This window comes from Saimiri boliviensis, chromosome 5, assembly GCF_048565385.1.
Source record: "Saimiri boliviensis isolate mSaiBol1 chromosome 5, mSaiBol1.pri, whole genome shotgun sequence".
In the NCBI taxonomy this organism is placed as follows: domain Eukaryota; kingdom Metazoa; phylum Chordata; class Mammalia; order Primates; family Cebidae; genus Saimiri; species Saimiri boliviensis.
In genome coordinates this window covers 10,491,842-10,509,679 of record NC_133453.1, presented here as the reverse complement: position 1 = coordinate 10,509,679, position 17,838 = coordinate 10,491,842, and the positions used below count along the sequence as shown (strand labels likewise).

Here is a 17,838-nt window from a genome sequence, read left to right as displayed (position 1 = left end):
GGTCCTGACGAGAAGCGAGCCGGCGGCCTGAGGAGGCGACTGACTGAGCAGCGCACCCGGGGAGCGAGGAGGCGCGGCGGAGTGAGTGGGCCCTGAGCTGACAGATACACGGCGCGGCTGGAACTGCAGGCGAGCCGACCGGCGAGTGAGGGGCGCAGCCATGATCACCTCGGCCGGTGAGTGCGGCCCCGAGCAAGCGCCAGGAGGGAGGAGCCGCCGCCGCGCCGGCTTTTAGCTGAGTCAGGGCCGGTGACTGGGCGCCTCCCGGCGGAGCGCCGGCCTGTGCAGCTCCTCACTGGCCGAGGCCCATCCCCGGGCCAGGGGCTGGGAGTCTGGTCAGGCCATGGCGTGCTCCTCTGGCTTGAGGGCATGAGCCAAGTCGACCGCCTCGGCATCCTTCCCCAACCGCACCCCCGTGCCGGGACCCCAGGGGTTCCTGGCCCTTCCCCCGACCCCAAAAGGGTTTCCCTTTTTTCTCTGCCTCCCATCCTGGGCCATGTGAGGTTGTCCGGCCCTAGTCATTCCCCGTAGGGGGTCGGGGTGGGATGGGGCCCTGTGCCGTTGAACAGCAGGACAGCCCCCGGGCTGGGCAGCCTCACTGCTGCGTCAGTGCCTCTGGACGTGGCCGAGCTCCATTCTCCTTAGAACGAAACCTGAAATTGGCTTTGAGGTGGGTCATCTCTGGATCTGATCCAAGGGTATTCATTCAAAGCACCCAGAGAACTCTTGTGTTCGATGAAGACCCTGACGATGTCTTAGGGATACCTTTAGACTGCCAGCCTCCTTACCCTTTCGAGGTGATGTGCTCAGTTGATTGATTTTACATTCAGGAAGGAACGGATGGGTCTGCGGAGCAGGTTTCGTAGACGCAAACCCTTGCATAGGTGGATTCTCGTAGTGACATTTGCAATGGAGTCAGTTACGGAGATCAAGTTTCATTTGGAGACGTAAGGTGGACTTGCATGTAGCTGTCCAGAGCTTTTTTCCCTTGCCTGGCTTACATACCCTTTTATCTTATTTTCTTGCTCTGCTTAACCCACAAAAAAAGCTTTTTGTTGTAAACAAACTGGTGAGCAGAAGACCGTATCTGTGTGATAAGGTGATCAAAACTTTGTTTTTATGGGGATTGGTTAAGGAAATTAGTGGGAGACATAGTAGTTATTTTCAAACCTTTGAAATAACATAGTAGTTATTTCAAACATGTGATTTGTACCTGGAATAAGACTTTTTGTCCCCAAGGGAAACAAGTGATCGCGAGATGAATTTTAGTTAAGTATTGGGAAGTTTTTCCAGTCAGAGCTTTGTAAAGATCAAATAAACTCTCAGTTTCTTGCCACCTCTAGGCCTCATTCTGTTTCACATCCATCTGTTACCACCGTTTCTTCTAACTTGGCCCAAACCACCTTCATTCATCTCTTGTCTGGGTTACTGTGTCAGCCTTAAGGCTTTGTTTTTCGGCAATTAACCTTCATACGGTCCGTTTTTCTTGTGGAATGTGCTTTTAAAAACTTTAATCACGTAATACTTCTTTGCTTAAAATCCACCAGTGCTTCCATTGTGTTTAGAGCAGCCGTGTCCGACCCTTTGAGTTCGAGGACTTTTCTTCTTATCTGTGGTGGTGTATATGAAAATTATACACAAACCTTTTTCTTTTTTCTTAGCTCATTAGCTATCATTAGTGTCAGTGTATTTTATGTGTGGCCCAAGACAATTCTTCCATTGTGGCCCAGGGAAGCCAAAAGGTTGGACACCCCTGGCATAGAGTAAAATCCAGATTCTTCACCAAGGACCCCCAAGATCTGATTCCTGCCTTGTCTTGTAGTACTGTCTTCTTCCCTCAATACGTCCTAATCACACTGGCCTTTTTGTTCCTTCGTTATGTCAGTTTCTGTCCTATCTCGGGATCCTGGCACATTCTGTTCCTTTCTAGTCTTCTCTTCCTCAGGTTTTCCCTTAGCGTCTCAATCTTTAGTATCAACTCAAATGTTATTCTTCCCTGATCACTCTATTAAAATAAGCTGCTCTCTATTAAAATACAGAGCTCCATCACAGCTCTGTAATTGCCTTGTTTGTTTATTTGCCTGATTACTCTCTTTCTCTTCCTGGTAGAATTTTGAACAGCAAGTTTGTTTTCACAATTCTTAGAACACTGCTGAGAACATGGCAGAAATTCAAAAGTATGTCTTGACTGAAGAGCTCAGTCAGCCAATCAGCGGTTAATCAGTCCCTTGAGTTTTTTATGTAGAGGTTGAAAAAGCACTTGGTGACAATACAGTAGACTAAGCCTCTTTAGGATGGCAAAACTAATAATTTTTGAGGTCGTATCCTGGATTCTGTGATGATCGTATAGTGTATATTTATGACAAATTTAAGTTTATTGGATTACTTGTCAACTTCTGCTCCAAGTCTTTTGTCACTTTGTTTTCTCTTCTGTGGCTCATGTTGATTTAGAATTTGTCCCAGGTGCTAAACAGGCCAGTGTCTTGGTTCTGGTATGGATTAGGCAGTTTGTTCATTCATTTATTGACAAGGCACTTGCTAGGCACTAGCATACAGTGGTGAGTAAGAGGTCAACATGTTCTATTCAAGAGGTTTGACTATGCAAGGGAGTGGAGAGATAGAGATCAGGGCTTACTGGCGGGAGATGTGAAATTGAGTGAGGTTTTTTTGTTTTTGTTTTTGTTTTTTAAATACTGACACATAAAGGAAAGTTGTGCTAAAAAGCTTTAAAACAATAGTCCCCTACCTCATGCTCCCTATCCTGATCCCCAGAGGCAACTGTTCCCAACTTTTAAGCTGTGTCTTCCTAGGAACATACGTCCATATTTATAAATAACATCCAAATATATCTGTCAATTGATTCAACAGTTTTAGATGAGTAGCTGCTCCGTTCCTATAATGGCTTTTAGCATCCTCAGGCCTTTCCCATCCTCTTGCCTCTCCAGAAGAGAGTTCTGTTTTGTTTTTAAGATGGGAAATATTAATGTATGGAGTATAAATTATTTTATTTAGTTCTGGTCCTTGGCCAGAGGCTGAGTTTCTAAGCCAGGACACCCATGTAACTAGTTAGTTATAAGTGAAACCAAACCAGAGAATATAAAAAGGCATCTTCTTTTTTGGTAAAAGCCATTCAAATACAACATTGATTGAGGATAGGTAGGTAGCAGTTTTAGTAATAAGTGTTCTGTTATGTAAGATCTGTGCTACATTTAAAGCATTCTGACCTGTCATCTTACTCCATATCACTAGTTTGCAATTTTTTCTTTTTCACTGAATGAATTTTGAAATTTATCTGTTCTGTATGCTTTCAATTCAGAATCTCAGTTCTGGACTTGTCCTACCAACCTAGAGTACCAAGAGGTTCTTTGTGTTTGCTTTTATGCTTTTGGAATAGGAGTATACTTTAGTTTTGCTTGATAAATTTTGTATCTTTTCCTGTATGGCTCCCTAAAGACCGCTTAAGCTATTTGGCAAACCTATACTTGTCAGAAATGGCCACATTCAACTAAGTTGCCTTGACACTTTTTAATCAAATCACAGTTTCAACTCAGTGTTCTGGAGTGATTTTAAAACCCACATGGAAAACATTTGAGAGACAGTGTGGTTTCCTTGGTGGTCTAAACACAATAATTTCCCATATCATTTTTCCAGTAATCCCTTTGACCTGTATTTGAAGGTGTGTTCTTTTGGAGTGGACAATTATTTCTTTTACTCTCCTATGTTAGTAGTAATACCGTGAGGCTAAGAGAAGGCACATGGGGAATGCTGTACTTGGGTAATTGAATTCAGCATGAGTATACTTGTTCATCATTTAATAAAACCCAGGTTACTTGTGATGGGAAAGAGGTGCCATAATATACACACCTTGAAATAATTGAAGTATTTTACCCTGTTGAGTTGATGACTAAATGCTCCCAGTTTTGTAAATAATCTTATAACTGTTGATGTATTTTGTATGAATAATTTTATTCTAAAATTGTACAGAAAGGTTTCCCATTTTAATCAGTAAATTAGGCCAATGGTTCTCAATCTATATTGAGCAAAAGAATCACAGTACTGGGCCCCATCCCCTTAATTTCTGATTCAGTAGATCTGGAGTGGGGCCAAGAAATTTTATGTCTAATAGGTTCCCAGGCAGTGCTAATGCTGTTAGCCCAGGGACCACACTTTGAAAACCATTGAATTAGGCAAATGATGTGATATATGTGGTGCCATGAGGGTTTGATAATAAGTCTTAAACTTGAAATATAAACCTTTACACTTTCAAAGAAAAATAATTATTCTCCTAGAGAAGTTACCCCTCAAAAACATTTTTTTTTCAACTATCATATATTTTTGACCAAGTGTTAAAATTTCTACCTTAGTGAGAATGTTTCATAATCATGTTACATCTCTTCTCTCATAGCTGGAATTATTTCTCTTCTGGATGAAGATGAACCACAGCTTAAGGTATGAATTAAAGAAAAAGTAACTAGGCTTAGTGTGAATACTGTGAAGCCTTTTGAATTTAGTGGTATCTGTAAATCTTCCATCATTTAAAGTCACTATCCTACCTGGCTTGTACCCAGTTATTGTGACCTAGACACAGAGGATGGTATTTTGGCAACAGCAGTTGCTTTTCCTTGAGTTTAACAAAACTAAGACAAATAAACCTCATTACAGCACTTGAATAATCCCCTAATTTCTTTCCTTTATTTATTTCCTTATTTATTTATTTAAGACAGAGTCTTGCTCTGTCACCCAGGCTGGAGTGCAGTGATGTGATCTCGACTCACTGCAGCCTCCACCTTCCGGGTTCAAGCAATTCTCCTGCCTCAGCCTCCCAAGTATCTGGGACTCTAGGCACGCACCACCACACCTGGCTAATTTTTATGTTTTTTTTTTTTTAGTAGAGACAGGGTTTTTTCATGTTGGCCAGCTAGTCTCAAACTCCTGACCTCAGGTAGTCGGCTCACCTATACCTCCCAAAGTGCTAGGATTACAGGCATGAGCCACCACACCAGGCTCTTTTTTCTTTTTTTGAGACAGAGTCTCACTTGGTCACCCAGGCTGGAGTGCAGTGGTATGATCACAGTTCATTGCAGCCTTAACCTCCTGGACTCAAAACAATCCTCCCACCTTAGCCTCCCAAGTAGCTAGGACCATAGGCATGCACCACCACACTGAGCTAACTTTTCAATTTTTGTTGTGATGACATCTCACTATGTTGTCCACGCTGATCTCAAACTGCTGCTCCTGGGTTCAAGCAATCCCATCACCTTGACCTCCCAAAGTACTGGGATTATGGATTTGAGCCACCACACCTGCCCCTCCCTCTGCTCCAGTTTCTTTATCAACAGAAAGCACAAAAAGTTGTTTCTTCTGTTCACATATTTAAAGTTTTTTTATTTGGAATGTACTTGTAGTGGCTTTAGATACTTGATTCCTTTACATCTAAACCAGCAACTGGTAGTTAATTTTTATATTCAAAGAAGAAAAATGTTTGATGATTTAAAACAGAAAGGAAATGTGTAAACTCAAGAAAAAGTATAAGTTGGTAAATTTTTGTATTTGTTATAGAGTGAAAATTTGAGTAAATATTACTGAGGATTCGACCATTGATTTGTTGAAAAACATTTTTAAGGAAGTGTAATAATTCTATCTTAAAATGGGATTTTGGTTTTATCTTTTACAGGAATTTGCACTACACAAATTGAATGCAGTTGTTAATGACTTCTGGGCAGAAATTTCCGAATCTGTAGACAAAATGTAAGAAATTATTTTTATAAATCAAAATAAGGTGGATCAAATGTAATTGTGAATGTGGGTCTTGTGGCTTATTGATTGATTTAGAAATTTGCTGCTAACTGAATTGTGGCTTGAATATTTAGAGTTGGGATTTTTAGGGAAAACCACAGTTTGAACTAGACCTGTACCTCCTAATTTCTTTCAGAGAGGTTTTATACGAAGATGAAGGTTTCCGGAGTCGACAGTTTGCAGCCTTAGTGGCATCTAAAGTATTTTATCACCTGGGGGCTTTTGAGGAGTCTCTGAATTATGCTCTTGGAGCAGGGGACCTCTTCAATGTCAATGATAACTCTGAATATGTGGAGACTATTATAGGTAATTATCAGCTGTCTGGTAAGGCTTTATCTTGTCGGCTTCTTTCTCGCTGTAGTGCACACAGCAGTTTTTTTCCAGAATTCGATGTTGCCAAATTTCATTTTAATTTGAAGTTCATAATCTTTCTATGATAATTTTATGCAGGCTGAATTTTTAGATCTGCCCTCCAACTGAGTGCTGGTTCTCAGCGGTTATGATTATCACCAGTCCAATGAACAGACTGTTAGATGAAGAGATTAAATCAGATTATTATGAGTAACAAATGGTACCAGTTTATGTAGTTTTTTCGAATACAAGAAACCATTATTGAGTATCTGCATTGTGCTAGGAACCATGCTAGTCACTCTGCATACCATGGTTTATTCCCCAGCTACCCCATAAGGAAGGTGCTAGCCATTTTGCAAATGAGACAACTTGGGTTTTGAGATGACAGAGACATGGTTATTAAATAGGAGGTTAAAATTGAAAACCTGGGTTTACTCACTCCAAAACCCATACTAGCTACTTGTAACCTTTGTTTTCTTATTTTTGAAGGGAGAGGGTAACACAGGCAAGGCTTTGAATTCTCTGACACATATTTCAATCAGAGTTTTAAATTTAAGTAATTATGTAAGATTTTATACAAAGATTTTGTAGTGTAAAAAAAAATGCTTGAAAACTGATATAGTAAATGAAAGAAGGGACTGCATACCCTCAGACTGTCTTTATCAAACTTGGATTCGTAGTACAGAGTGCTGAAGGGCATGTTTTGTCAGGAATGTACAGTGTAGATATTCACATAGCTGATCGATAGAAGATCTATATTATTCACTTGAACACTTACAAGGAGGAAGTTGGTATTCTGTTTCAGAAATTGGGAAATGGTGTACAAGAGAGTTAATAGAGGTACCTTCAACTGTTCCTGGGATTCTGTGTTCATGTTTTTAAAGTTTTTGCTGTGATGATATGAACATTTTGCAAGTTACTGTATTCTTGTTAGAGGCTCATTGAACTGGGCTGTCATCATCTGTGAATCCAGTGGGAAGAACTGGTGGCTTAAAAGGATAGACAGTATTATTTGAAACTAGAGTACTTTCTTCACTTTAAGCTGGAAATGGGGGGTATAATACACTTATCTTTTTTATTTGATGGATTTTTTTTTTTTTAATAGAGGCAGGATCTCACTGTGTTAACCAGGGCAGTCTAAACTCCTGGCCTCAAGCAGTCCTCCTGCCTTAGCCTCCCAAAGTGTTGGAATTGCAGGCGCAAGCCACCATGCCCATCCTTTTTTTTTCATTTTTGTTAATGAAAGTTTATACTTTTTACAACAGTGCTTTACAAATGCTTACAGTGCCACCGTTGTACAAATAGTGATTTTAAACTGGACTGTTGGTGTGAAGTGCTATGGCATGGTAGATGCCTTCCCTGTTTCTAAACACTATTTCATTTTACCTTTGGAAGGTGATTTTTGATCAGTAGACCAGTTTTGTCTGCATTTGTTTATTTAAAATGAGGTTCATCCTTCCCCTAGTTTTGTAGGGCACATTTTTAAAGATGTCAGTGAGATTTGTGAGCGGGTATACAAAACAGAATTTGGAAAAGGCTTCCTAGGATCTTAATGAATATCATAAACAGTACCTCCAGAAAATCCAGGACCTGTAAATCTTCAGGTTATGACAAGACTTTAGCAGGAAATGAGACTGAGTTTTAGTTATAACATAAACCTGGGATATGTTTGTGACATAAATGCAAACCTGGTGAATGAGAACATGAATCGCATTTGAAACCTGGGATGTACATTCTTTTCCCCTCAGTTATATAATCTAAGGAAAATTCTCCAAATGTTCTAATTTTGAGGTTCCTCTCCAAATTAGGGCTAATATTTCCTCTCTTAACTACAATTGGTTCAAAAAGCTCACATTAGGGCCTGATGGACATTTTGTACAACTGAAATTGTTTAAGGTCTGTTTTGTACTATAACTTCCACTGTGGGTTTTTGTTTTGTTTTGTTTTGTTTTATTTCTGGTAGAATTTTTCTCTGTTTTCCAGGCTGGAGTACAGTGGCATGATCTCAGCTCGCTGTAACCTCCACCTCCCTGGTTCAAGCAATTCTTATGCCTCAGCCTCCCAAGTAACTGGGATGACAGGTGCACTCCACCACAGCCAGCTAATTGTTGTATTTTTAGTAGAGATGGGGTTTTGCCATGTTGACCAGGCCGGTCTTGAACTCCTGGCCTCAAGTGATCCAACTGCCTTGGCTTCCCAAGGTGCCGGGATTACAGGGATGAGCCACCAACCCAGCCCACTGTGTTCTTACTAACTATACTGAACCTTCATAGTTCTTCCTGAATCTTGAATGTAGTATATTGCAATTTATGAAAGTCCTCTGCTTCCTTCAAAACATAGACATTTAACCTGGGTCATCTAGTAGGCCAACAATCATTTATGCTAGTTCAAATTATTTTTATTTCTTGGGGCTGTAGTTTGTAACTAATAAATCTTGCCCTCATTCCCTTACTTCTATTTGAAAGAGAAAAGCCGATGAATTATGGATAGGATAACTAATGTATATGTCATTCCTCTTCGGTGACTATTTTGTCTTCCTTATGAAGGTGAAAGACTTAGGGAAATGTCCTTCTTTTGGTTATACCTAGAAAGTTTAAGGTGTGATTGCAAAGAAATATAACTAAATTGCAAACAAATGTTTCTCATCAGGTGTACTATTGATATCCTTCAGTAGGTCACACCCTCCCCTCCATGCACCCAAATCATGAAATATGGAAGCTAAATTGTACACACTTTTACATGAATTTTCAGATACCTTCTTAGGAGAAATAGGTTTCACTTACCTCACATTGAGACAATAAATAGAGTCAGGAACCACATAATAACAGACTACATGGACAACAGATATCCCATAATAGTACAATACCATATTTTTCACTGTACCTTTTCTGTGCTTAGACACAAATACTATTGCCTGTAGTGTTCAGTACAGCAAAATGCTATACAGGTTTACGGCCTAGAAGCAATAGGCCATACCTACATAGCCTAGGCATGTAGTAGGTTATATACCATCTAGGTTTGTGTGAGTTCACTCCATGATGTCTGCGCAATGATGAAATCACCTAAAGATGTATTTTCCGGAATGTATTATTGTCGTTAAGCGACACAGGAGTGTTTTGATCTGCTGCAATTGCTGGAAAAGTTTTTGGAAATCTTGAATTGCCTTTTAAACCTGTGGTACATTTCAGGTCATTTCACTATTACTCTACAGAGACAATTCAGACATAGTTCTTACTCTCAGGTTGCTAATAGTTTCATTCGTGGGAAGATGTCTGATATACTACTGTATGATAATTGCTATAATAGGCCTTTTAAAATATCTTTAACAATGACAAATGTTTGTTTTTTGAAAGTGAAACAGCAGCTATTTGTAGCCAACTATTTTGAATAAGCGGTTTAATCGGGTAGAGTAACAGAATTTTGATCAAAATGAAGTAACAGGTAGAAATTTTAAAAATAAATAAATAAATAAGAAACAAGGTCCCATTGTGTTGCTTAGTCTGGCCTCGAACTCCTGGGCTCATGTGATCCTCTTGCCTCAGCCTCCCAGGTAGCTGAGACTGTGGGTGAGCACCACCATACCTGGCAGATAGAAACGTTTTGACTAATGTCAGCTGGATTGGAATTAGTGTATAGTTCTCCAGTGTAAATATTATGAGGAGTACAATATTCAAATGTATAAGTTCTAACATTTCAAAATTTGCCTATTGCTTTATCATCATCCCATAAGTATATATAATTATAAATGTAGACCTTGTCCTTTCTAATAGTTTAGCCCAACTTACAAGATAATCAGTTGTTTCATTTCTTCAACAGCAAAATGCATTGATCACTACACCAAACAATGTGTGGAAAATGCAGATTTGCCTGAAGGAGAAAAAAAACCAATTGACCAGAGATTGGAAGGCATTGTGAATAAAATGTTTCAGCGATGTCTAGATGATCACAAGTATAAACAGGCTATTGGCATCGCTCTGGAGACACGAAGACTAGATGTCTTTGAGAAGACCATACTGGAGTCGGTAGGTAGATGATGTCATTTTAGAGATTATTGTTCATAGGGAATCAGCAAAGCAAGGTGTTCAAACCGGAACTCTCATAGGCAGTGAAAAGAAAATCTAGTTTAGAAACAAGGTGCTCTTTTGCCAAATATTTTATTTTCTTACTTATGTATGAACCTTGGTTGTGTTTTGTGTCCATGGAATGTCTGCTTTTATCTTACCACATAATCCTTTGAAGTCTTGCATGGGAAGTTGTATTAACTATTCTGCCCTTTTTAGAAGACAATGAACTACTATTTTAATGTATTTATCAGGGTTAAAACTACCAGCTAGATTCCTGGTTTGTGGTGTACGCAATAATGAAGACAATTTAAGTCACCAACCGAAGTGGTTAGAAAGGTACAAAGCTGAGTTAAATGACATTGATCTGTAGGTGCACTTTGCCTCACCAACTGTTTCTCTCGCTGAGCGAGCTGTCTGTACTCTAGCCATTTTGGTGTCTTATCTAGATGAACCCTTCTTCATTCCCCCTTCTAAAAATATCTTTAACATTTCTTTTTTCTTTTTTGAGATAGAGTGTTGCTCTGTCACCCAGATTGGAGTGGAGTGGTGCAATCTTAGGTCACTGCGACTTCTGCCTTTGGGGTTCAAGCAGTCCTCCCATCTCAGCCTCTCGATAGCTGGAATTACTGGCATATGCCACCACACCCAGCTCGTTTTTATATTTTTAATAGGGATGGGATTTCACCATGTTGATCAGGCTGGTCTTGAACCTCAAGTGACCTCAAGTGATCCAGCCACCTGAGCCTCCCAAAGTGCTGGGATTACAGGCATGAGCCACCACACCCGGCTTCCATTCCTTTCTTTGCCTGCTTTATTTCTGCTCACAATTCAGATCTTAGCTCAACTATGACTTGTTTGCAGAACTATAATTTTAATACCAATGTTCTCTTCAACCCCTATAGCAAAGGCTAGGTCCAGTCTGTTGTTAATCTTATGGAGCCCTGTATACTTTTTCATGGTGTTTATCCCTTGATAATTGTATTATTAGATAGTTAATAGCTGTCTTTCCCACCAGATCATAAACTATATCAGAAAAAGTATTTGTGCCTTTTTTACCACTGTATCCCCAAAACCTAAGTCAGTGCTTAGCATCAATTATACAATTGGTTTAAATGAGTGAATAAATGAATGGCCTAAAGTGATGTAATGACCCTTATTTCCCTCTCAATTTCATTTTTGTGCCGTTGTAGCCCATCCTTGTCTTCATGTGTATAAGATTTAAATTCTTGCTTTCATTTATTCAGCAAATATTTTTTGAATGCTCACTGTTTGCCAGATATTCTTCTAGGCATTGAAGATGTGCAGTGTCCTTACTCATCCACGGTTTTGCTCTCTATGGTTTCAGTTACCTGTAGTCAACTACAGACTGAAAATATTAAATAGAAAAATCCAGAAATAAACAATTCATAAGTCTTAAACTGTGCACCATTCTGGCTAGCACAATGAAATCTCTCACCATCTCCTTCTATCCCGAATGGGATGTAAATCATCCCAGTAGATCCGTGCTGTATACACTGCCTGCCCATTAGTCACTTTAGCAGCCACCTTGCTTATCAGATTGACTGTCACAGTATCACAGTCCTTGTGTTCAGATAATCCTTATTCTACTCAGAATGGCCTCAAAGCACAATAATAGTGATTTTGGCCATTCAGATATGCTGAAAAGAAGCCTTAAACTGCTTCCTTTAATTGAAAAAGTGCAAGTTCCCAACTTAATAAGGAAAGAAAAAAAAATCATATACTTAGCCTGCTAAGGTATATGTAAGAAGGAGTCTTCCATCCATAAAATTGTGAACAAAAAACAAAAATTTCTGTATAATTTATATAGGGTTTGGTACTATTTGTGGTTTCAGGCATCCACTGGGGGTGAAACATACTCCCCTCAGATAAAGGAGCACTGCTGTAGTAGCAAACAAGACCAACAAAGTTCCTGCCCAAAGCAAGCAGTTCATTGGCAAATCTAGAAGGAAACAAGCAGTCAAACAAATATGTAAAATAAAGGAATGATAAATGTTTTTTAAAAAATAAAGCAGAGTAAGAAATGCATCTTACTTTGCATCCCACTGCACATCTATAGATGTAATTTAAGCTTTATGAAACCAATACCTCCCCTTACTACTTGTGATATAACTCTATTTTTAAATTGTATTTTTAATTTTTTTAATTTGCTAATCACATTTTATTAAATTGATTTTATTACACAGTTGGAAGTCATAACTCACTGTTTAGGAAGTACTCCTGTAGCTTTCAGTGTGCTAATTTATGTTGAAGGGCTTTTACAGGGTGAAGTCTCAAGTGTTAGGGGTACTTTTAAGAATCAACAGGTAGACCGGGCACGGTGGCGCAAGCCTGTAATCCCAACACTCTGGGAGGCCGAGGCGGGTGGATCACGAGGTCAAGAGATCAAGACCATCCTGGTCAACATGGTGAAACCCCGTCTCTACTAAAAATACAAAAAATTAGCTGGGCATGGTTGTGCGTGCCTGTAATCCCAGCTACTCAGGAGGCTGAGGCAGGAGAATTGCCTGAACCCAGGAGGCGGAGGTTGCCGTGAGCCGAGATCGCGCCATTGCACTCCAGCCTGGGTAATGAGTGAAACTCTGTCTCAAAAAAAAAAAAAAAAAAGAATCAACAGGTAAACACATATTGCCTGAATCAAAGTTTTCTCATAGGGAGAGCACCAGACAGATGTAACAGCAGTCAACGCTTGAGTCACTCAGAGCAGTGTTGTGTTTCTTGTCCAGCAAGTGAGTGTCAGCAGTAAGTCATGAGGGAGTCTAGTAGCAAGGTAAGAGACAGAAAGACTTCAGCAGACACAATTTGAAAACACAGCTACTCAGTTTATGGACAGTTGTATATCTTTTTATAATAATTAACAGCATCACTTTATTATAGTATACTATGTTCATATAATGGTGAGTCTAAGTATCACTAAATGATGTTTTTAATCCATTTTTTATGATGATGTGGAAATACATAATTCTTCTTTTAAGAGTTTCATCTAAAATTATTTAAAATTCCTAAGTTTTTAATTGTTTAAGAGGTTTAAATAATTGCCTTCCTAGATTGACTAAGGAAGCTAGATTAAAATAATACAATTTCTAAGTAAACGTAATGTTCCAATAACCAGATAACATTATATCTTTAAATTATCTCTTTCAGAATGATGTCCCAGGAATGTTAGCTTATAGCCTTAAGCTCTGCATGTCTTTAATGCAGAATAAACAGTTTCGGAATAAAGTACTAAGAGTTCTAGTTAAAATCTACATGAACTTGGAGAAACCTGATTTCATCAATGTTTGTCAGGTAATGACATTACATTATGTTTCATCACACTGCTCCACCCTGTGCTGTGCTGTGCTGTGTTATACCACTTACTGTTCTATTAGTTTATATTACTATAACGGCTTTATACATGTATCTCAATTGATCTTGCCCCGTGAAGATAAGGTACATGCTTTATATTCCTTTTCATTAATAAGAAACTAAATCTTACAACACTAAAAAGCTATTTTGTTGTAACACCTTCTTTCTGTGTATTCTTTTTTTCATTTTGAAAATCAATCATTTAAGGAAATTTTTAGAAATAAAGAACAGTTTTTAAAAAGCTAGAAGAAAAGATTAAAACAGTACCTATGCTATACTGTGTCGTTCTAAAGAGAATTCAAAGTGTATAAATTATATGTGGTTTTATTAGCCATACACATCAAAACATTTGGGTATCTTTTCTTTATCTCTATATATGAATTTGCTTGCCCATTAAAAAAAAATTCAGATGGTACAGAAAATATATAAAATGAAAAGTTAGTCTTCCCTTTCCCATCACTTGAGCTTTTCCCCAAAAGTAAGGCATAGGTGTTTGTCCCTACTTATTCACACATATAGATATATTTCATTCTTTAATGATTATGTTGTATTTTATTCACTGGAGGTATGCATGAGTTTACTTTTTAACAATTGCTGTACTATATACATTTTTGTATTCTGCTTATGGCGTAGCATTTTATTGCACATTCTGTTTCCTCACTATAATGTGCTCCTATATATTTTCATCCTTGAGACTTTAAAAATTTAGATGAAAACAGTTTTTTACAATGCCTTCTAAAGCAAGTTTGAAACAGAAAATACTAGAAGAAAAAATATCCATGTTTAAATCACCCAAAGTCAACTTACTATTTTAACTTGATTTTTTACATCACCAAGAGTCAATTTAGTATTTAATAGTGTATTTCCTTACAGTTTTCTCTACATAGGTTTTTGGAGTTTTGTTGTTTCTAAATATTTTTTATAGTTTTTTTAAAAACTCACATGAAAAATAGTTCCCTACCCTCTTCCTGTCTATATTTTAGTTTTATTCCTTAGAGGAAATTTTATTTCTTTCAACCATTTTATTCCTTTTTAATTATTTTTGAAAACTTTATTCATTTTTAAAAGACTATCTTTTTGAGCAGATCATATATTCATGTGATTTAAAATTTAAAAAGAATTATGGGGTATACAATGAAGCCTTCCTATTATTTTGCTTCAGCTACCAAGTTCCCTTCTCTGCAGATAAACAATATCAATTATATATACCCTTTAACATTTTTCCATGTTCTGACTCTTCATAGACTCTTCTTCTCTTTCTTGATTATTATAGTCATTTAATGTGTACTTTGCCATACTTAATCATTCTCCTATTGTTGACCACTTATTTTGTTTCTATTATTTCCTGTTCTTAATTTTTTTTTTTTTTTTTTGAGATGGAGTCTGTCTTTCATCCAGACTGGACAGAAGTGGTGCAATCTCAGCTCACTGCAACCTCCACCTTCTAGGTTCAAGAGATTCTCCTGCCTCAGCCTCCCAAGTAACTGGGACTACAAGTGTGCACCACCATGCCCAGCTAATTTTTGTATTTTTGGTAGAGACGGGGTTTCACCATGTTGGCCAGGATGGTTTCGATCTCTTAACCTTATGATCCACCATCTTTGCCTCCCAAAGTGCTGGGATTACAGGCGTGAGCCACTGCGCCCAGCCTCCTGCTCTTAATTTGTAATAACTTTGATTAATGTGTTTATTTTGAAGTCGAGTCACTTGTTGCCTAAGGGAACAAGAAAATTTAAATTGAGTTTCTAAAATAAAAATTCTAACTTTATTAGATAAAGGTCATAAGAGTAGTAAGAGAAATGCTTCAAAATGGTAATTTTAATGTCTTGTCGTGGCCCAACACAACACAATATATGTTAAATGAATGAGTAACTTCCATAACATATGATAAGGCAGAAAATACAAATTAAGGAGCACTTAGGTATAAGTTATAGATAAGATTTAAAGAAGCCAAGACATTCAAGACATTCAGCAACTGATTTTGAACACTGCCGATTACCAAGTACAACATTAAGATCTATAAATATAATTTGTATGAATTTTTTATGGAAGACGGATGCCATGTTCAGAAAAATTTCATCTAGTGCTGATTTTAGAAGTAGAGTGCTAGATTACCTGTGCTTATGTTGTAAGGTTTTCTATAATGTTGACTTTGTCTCCTTAAGTACCTTGTAAATAAAGTTTTTAATTATGATATAATTGTACTTTATCTCCATTTCAGTGCTTAATTTTCTTAGATGATCCTCAGGCTGTGAGTGATATCTTAGAGAAACTGGTAAAGGAAGACAACCTCCTGATGGCATATCAGATTTGTTTTGATTTGTATGAAAGTGCTAGCCAGCAGTTTTTGTCATCTGTAATCCAGAATCTTCGAACTGTTGGCACTCCTATTGCTTCTGTGCCTGGATCCACCAATACCGGTACTGTTCCAGGATCAGAGAAAGACAGGTATGAATATCTTTTTCTGCATGAAAACTAATTGAATAATCTTCATTTCATTTTGGCGACAGGTAGAATATTTATAGGGAGCATAGTCTAAGAATAAATAAATTTTACCACTAGCTTTCATAGATTGTAAAGTCTTATTAGGCTATTGCTCTGTTTTGTACTGTGCTGGGTGTAGTAAGGAAAATGGAAGAAATTGACCCTTCTGAAAGGAAATAAAAGTGATTATCTGTTAGGGAAGGCCTACCAGACAGCATGTGTACTATGTAATCAAGTAAATTTTAAAATTCAGGTAGGTTATGTGGGGGCTACCTTTTAGATATTTGGGTTAGATATATCTGATTAGATATTTGGAAAGTAAAGAACATTCTCACCTTTTTGTGCTTTTATTAGAACTAAATACACAAATTTCTATAGTATTAGAAATTTGCATTCTGTACAAATTGATACAATATTTTATTTTCTGTATTTTCCACATTTAGATTACTTAACTAAAAACATTTGTGTATCTTAATTATGCCTGTTTATTTTCCTTCTTAAATTGTCTAAGCACTAAGAGTCACTCTTCTGAAACCTAAATGAGATATCACTTCCCTCTCAACCTCCAATACCTTCTAAATATAATACATTTCACATAAAATGTATTTAAGTCCTGAAAGTAGCCCAGGAAGCTGTACATGATCTGGTCTCTCTATACCTCTTACTTCATCTCTTTCTTCCTGACTTGCTGCCTTCAAATTCACTGGTCTTCTTGCTCGTCCTCAAGAATCTCACTCTTAGGGCCGGGCGCGGTGGCTCAAGCCTGTAATCCCAGCACTTTGGGAGGCCGAAGCGGGTGGATCACGAGGTCAAGAGATCGAGACCATCATGGTCAACATGGTGAAACCCTGTCTCCACTAAAAATACAAAAAAGTAGCTGGTCATGGTGGCGCGTGCCAGTAATCCCAGCTACTCAGGAAGCTGAGGCAGGAGAATTGCCTGAACCCAGGAGGCGGAGGTTGCGGTGAGCCGAGATCGCGCCATTGCACTCCAGCCTGGGTAACAAACTCCATCTCAAAGAAAAAAAAAAAAAAAAAAGAATCTCGCTCTTGTTGCCCACTGAAAATATTCCTGTCTTTAAGATTTCTTGAATTTTAGTTTTTATTATTCATTTTATTCCCTTAAATATTTTTCTTCTTTGGGAACTTCCTGTTACAGGAATGCAAGATATTCTTTACCCATCTTCTGTATTTGTCACATTTTTCTGAATCTTTTCCTACTTCAACATTTTTTCTTTTAATTGAGTAATAATTAAAATATACATATCCTAAGTACACAGTTAAATGAGTTTTGATAATATAAACACTCATGTAAACAACACCTCTGTTATCATCCCATAAACTTCCTTTGTGCCCTTTGTAGTCAGCCTTTGGCCCCCAAGGCTACCACTATTTTGATTACTGTAGATTAGTTTTGCCAGTCACCACAGATTAGTTTTGCCAATTCTTGAACTTCATAAAAATGGGATTATAGAGCATATATTCTTTTGGTTTTGGTATTTCTCACTCAGAATAAGATTTGTGGCTGGGTGTGGTGGTGTCCTAGCACTTTCAGGAGGCCTAAGAGTTCGAAACCAGCCTGGGAACATGGTGAAACCCCATCTCTGCCAAAAATACAAAAACTAGCTGGGCATGGTTGTGCATACCTGTGGTCCCAGCTACTTGGGAGGCTGATGTGGGAGGATCACTAGAGCCCAGGACATTAGAACCATAATGAATTATGATTTTACCACTGAATTCCAGCCTAGGTAATAGAACGAAATCCTGTCTCAGGAAAA

At 38.1% G+C, this 17,838-nt stretch overlaps 1 protein-coding gene across 1 annotated transcript in view; it reads left to right on the top strand.

The window, feature by feature from the left end:
• Positions 1 to 17,838, top strand: part of PSMD1 (proteasome 26S subunit, non-ATPase 1) — a 117,362-nt gene continuing 99,524 nt past the window's right edge. Inside the window, exons 1-7 of the mRNA XM_039469633.2 lie at positions 1 to 176; positions 4,406 to 4,449; positions 5,675 to 5,748; positions 5,933 to 6,102; positions 9,964 to 10,169; positions 13,374 to 13,517; positions 15,799 to 16,025. Of these exons, the coding sequence (XP_039325567.1) occupies positions 161 to 176; positions 4,406 to 4,449; positions 5,675 to 5,748; positions 5,933 to 6,102; positions 9,964 to 10,169; positions 13,374 to 13,517; positions 15,799 to 16,025 (881 nt within the window). The 5' untranslated portion in view covers positions 1 to 160. The remainder of the gene's footprint in view (positions 177 to 4,405; positions 4,450 to 5,674; positions 5,749 to 5,932; positions 6,103 to 9,963; positions 10,170 to 13,373; positions 13,518 to 15,798; positions 16,026 to 17,838) is intronic.